Source organism: Parus major, unplaced genomic scaffold (genome assembly GCF_001522545.3).
Source record: "Parus major isolate Abel unplaced genomic scaffold, Parus_major1.1 Scaffold469, whole genome shotgun sequence".
Classification (NCBI taxonomy): domain Eukaryota; kingdom Metazoa; phylum Chordata; class Aves; order Passeriformes; family Paridae; genus Parus; species Parus major.
Window position 1 is genome coordinate 8,373 of NW_015379364.1, and position 4,041 is coordinate 12,413.

A 4,041-nucleotide genomic window follows, 5' to 3' on the forward strand; every position below is an offset into this window, starting at 1 on the left:
AAGGTTTAACTTGGGTTTAACTGGAGCTTAATTGGAGTTTAATTGGGGTTTAACTTGGGTATAATTGGGGTTTAACTGGGGTTTAACTTGGGTTTGATTGGGGTTTAACTTGGGTATAACTGGGGTTTAACTTGGGTTTAATTGAGGTTTAACTGGGGTTTAACTAAGGTTTAACTTGGGTTTAACTGGAGCTTAATTGGAGTTTAACTGGGGTTTAACTTGGGTATAATTGGGATTTAACTGGGGTTTTATCGGGGTTTAACTGGGGCTTAAGCGGGGTTTTACCAGGGTTTAACCGGGGTTTAACCAGGGTTTAACTGGGGTTTAACTGGAGTTTAATTGGAGTTTAACTGGGGTTTAACCAGGGTTTTACCAGGGTTTAACCGGGGTTGAACTGGAGTTGAACTGGGGTTTAACCGGGATTTAAGCGGGGTTTAATTGGAGTTTAACTGGGGTTTAACCAGGATTTAACTGGGGTTTAAGCGGGGTTTAACTGGGGTTTAACCATCTTCTCGCAGGGCCGTTGGTCACGTCATGTCATCGCTGCTGTTCCCCTTGTGCACCTTCTTCCTCCTGTGCCTCTGCATCGCCTACTGGGCCAGCACCGCCGTGTATCCTTTCCTCTTCCTCTTCTTCCTCTTCTTCCTCTTCCTCTTCCATTTCCTGGTCTTCCTCCTCTTCCTCTTCCCTGCATCCCTGTTCTCCAGAAGTCCAAGGTCTCCTGTCGTGGTTTTTCCAGGCACAGAACCTTAAATCTCTGAGGTTTAACCCCAAACAAACCTTGGGGTGGTGGAAGAGCAGCAGCGGGACCTCGGGGAGAGCGGCTTGGGTTTAGGGTTGGGTTTGGAGAACGTCCTCTCCTTAACGGTGACCTCCAGCTTCCTGTCCACCTCCAACGAGGCCGTTTACAAGGTGTTCAACGAGTCCGCGTGCCCGTTCTCCGGGCAGACCTGCAAGCCCGAGGTGAGGACCTCGGGGAAACTCAGAACCTCTCAGAGATGAGACCGTGGAGGTTCCTCTGGGTTGACCGGTCGCGTGTCCTCTCCAGACCTTCAACACCAGCAACGTCACCAAGCTGTGCCCCGACGCCCAGTGCCTCTTCGCGTTCTACGGCGGCGAGACCGCCTATCACAAGTACCTCATCGTGCTCCAGTTCTTCAACGTCTTCATGTTCTTCTGGCTCGCCAACTTCGTCATCGCGCTGGGCCAGGTGACGCTGGCGGGCGCCTTCGCTTCCTATTATTGGGCCTTCAAGAAACCCGACGACATGCCGGCCTTCCCGCTCTTCTCCGCCTTCGGCCGCGCGCTCCGGTGAGTCCGTGGCCGCGAGGGTGGCCGGGAGCTCGGGGAGGTCGCGCCGTTGTGACCGTGTCCGTCTCTAGGTACCACACTGGCTCGCTGGCCTTTGGCTCGCTGGTCCTGGCCGTCGTTCAGGTCATCAGGGTCACCCTGGAGTACCTGGACCACCGGTTGAAAGGTAGCGGGGATGGGATGGGGATGTGCTGGAGGGGTGGAATGGGATCAGCTGAAGGGTTCCTTCCAACCCAAACCATTCCGTGGTTCTGTGAAACCGTGGAATTCCCGAGTTTCACGGGGTGGGAGTGATGTGCCGCGGCCGCAGGCTCAGCCAGTCCCGGTGCCAGGGAATTCCGCGCCAGGGAATTCCACGCGTTCCCGTTCATCGGGAAATGTCAACAGCCAGTGGGAAGAGCACTCTGAGCACCCAGAACGGGGCTTGGGTGGGGAAATTGTGGCAACGAGGTCTCACCACCGACCTCAAAGTGTCTGCTGGAAGATTCAGCCCCTCTGGCTTTGGTGCTGACCCCTCTCCCTGCGCCCTCCAGCTGCTGAGAACAAGTTTGCCAAGTTCCTCCTGAGCTGCCTCAAGTGCTGCTTCTGGTGCCTGGAAAAATTCATCAAGTTCCTCAACAGGAACGCCTACATCATGGTGAGAGTCGCCCAAATCCGCCGCCCTCGAAGGGCTGGGGCTGCCCTGGGGGCAGCTCCGAGGTTTTCCTGGGAATTTTGTCTCCCGATGCTGCGGGAAAATGGAGTTTTGAGGTGTTTTTACGTTTGAAAACCTTGAGCTCAGCCATAAGCTGTTGGTTTTGGGGAGGACCCGCCACGAGTGGGGGTGTTCAGCTCTGGCTTTTCCTGGTGGATGAGAAAACACTTCCAGGGTGGGATTTGCACCCTCCCCATGGCGGTGGACTCAGTGCAGCCCCGTTTCTCTGCCCTCTGCCCGGTTTTTCCGGCCCAGATCGCCATCTACGGCACCAACTTCTGCACCTCGGCCCGGAATGCGTTCTTCCTGCTGATGAGGAACATCATCAGGTGAGATCCTGGCGGAACGGGAACGTTTGCCGCGCGCGCCTCGGCTGCTTCTCTCGGAACTCGGGGCGGGGAGCAGACGCTGAGGCTCATCTCTTGTCTCCAGGGTGGCCGTGTTAGATAAAGTCACGGATTTCCTCTTCTTCCTCGGGAAGCTCCTCATTGTGGGAAGTGTGGGTGAGTGCTGGCTTCTGGAAGTTTCTTCTCAGGCCATCCAGCTGCCAACTATCACCGGTTGTGCTGTCCACCCTTTGAAAGCTGCTCCTTTCCATCCTCTTCTTGTCTTGCTTCCCCAGGAATCCTCGCCTTCTTCTTCTTCACCCAGCGCATAAAGCTGGTCCAGGACACGGCGCCGCCGCTGAATTACTACTGGGTCCCGATTCTGGTGAGCTGCCCTCTCTCTTTGGGGTGGCTTTGGAAGGCCAGAGATGCCCCACACCACCCCACTCCTCACTCCTCAAGGACCTCCTTTGTTGGAGGTGTTTTCCCAGCCGCCGGCGCAATGGGCCCTTAGTCGGTGGCTGCTGGCGCCGTGCCCGCCTGCGCTGCCCGCTTTGGCCTCCATCCAGCGGTGGCTGAGGCCTTTTGTCCCCACTCGGGCTGCTCCCAACAGTCCTGCCCTGTTTCCCTTCCCCTCCTTCCCCTGGGGAATGTGGGATTCAGCATTTTCCTCCTCCTCCCGCTGGCTCCGGGCTCTCATCGGCGCGCGGCATCTCTTCCAGACGGTGATCGTGGGCTCCTACCTCATCGCCCACGGGTTCTTCAGCGTGTACGGCATGTGCGTGGACACCCTCTTCCTCTGCTTCTGTGAGTATCAACAAAAACCCCCTCTCCCATCAGGCTCGCTCCCAGATTGTCCAGTTTGGGGTTTTCCTCCCGATCCCGGGGTTCCTCTGTGTGGTTTTCTCTCGCTTTTTCCTTTTTCCCTCACTCCTCACCTGCTCTCCCTCGCTTGCTCCAGCTGAGGCCCCAGGCCTGTTTGTGGGCTCCTGCATCTCTCCCTCTGTTTTGGTGCTTTGGGCTCGGTGGAATTAACCACAACTAACCTCAGTTTCCCTTTTTTTCCTCCTTGTTTCCTCCTTTTTCCACCTCTCCCGTGCGCGTCCGGTCACGCCTTCTCCATCCTCCACCTCCGCCCTGTCTCTCTCCCCGGCTCTTCCGCTGCTTTTCGCTCTTCCCCTTCACGGCCGCTTCTTCCCGGGGCTGGAAAAGGTGAAGATCTGGAGAGAAACGATGGATCTCTGGAGAGGCCTTACTACATGTCCCCCGAGCTCAGCGAGATCCTGCTGAAGGGGCATCTAGAACCTTCCAAAAGCGCCGATAGCCAAGGCTAGGGCCCAGCGCTGGCTGGAGCCCGCAGGACCCTCCCGGCCCCGACTCCCGCGGTGCCGCTCTGTCCCCCTGGAAGTCCTCCGTGGCTGGTGGACACTCAACGCCCGATGGTGTCCAGTCTTCCTTCCTGCCCCAAAAATCCGTGTTCCTGCATGGAGAGAGCCCGGCCGGAGTCAGTTGGGGGGTCCCGGTAGCGCCCGGCGAGGGGCGCGGTGCCTGGAGACGGTCGTGGTTTTGGCGCAGAGATTTTTGTTCCCGTGGCCGGCACGAGGGATCCAGCGTGGAGGGATGGGGGTTTGTGGGATGGGCTGAGAGGGTTCTGCCGTCCCAAACTGGTCCCTGGGCGTTTCCTGCGTGTCTGCTTCAGCCAAGAGCAGC

At 57.5% G+C, this 4,041-nt stretch overlaps 1 protein-coding gene across 1 annotated transcript in view; it reads left to right on the forward strand.

The window, feature by feature from the left end:
* The window catches only part of SLC44A2 (solute carrier family 44 member 2), a gene marked incomplete at its 5' end in the record, with an annotated part of 13,710 nt that overhangs the window by 5,510 nt on the left and 4,159 nt on the right, over positions 1 to 4,041 (forward strand). Inside the window, 9 exon segments of the mRNA XM_015616491.1 lie at positions 465 to 611; positions 879 to 963; positions 1,049 to 1,311; positions 1,383 to 1,477; positions 1,845 to 1,948; positions 2,261 to 2,334; positions 2,438 to 2,508; positions 2,628 to 2,716; positions 3,054 to 3,138. Of these exon segments, the coding sequence (XP_015471977.1) occupies positions 465 to 611; positions 879 to 963; positions 1,049 to 1,311; positions 1,383 to 1,477; positions 1,845 to 1,948; positions 2,261 to 2,334; positions 2,438 to 2,508; positions 2,628 to 2,716; positions 3,054 to 3,138 (1,013 nt within the window).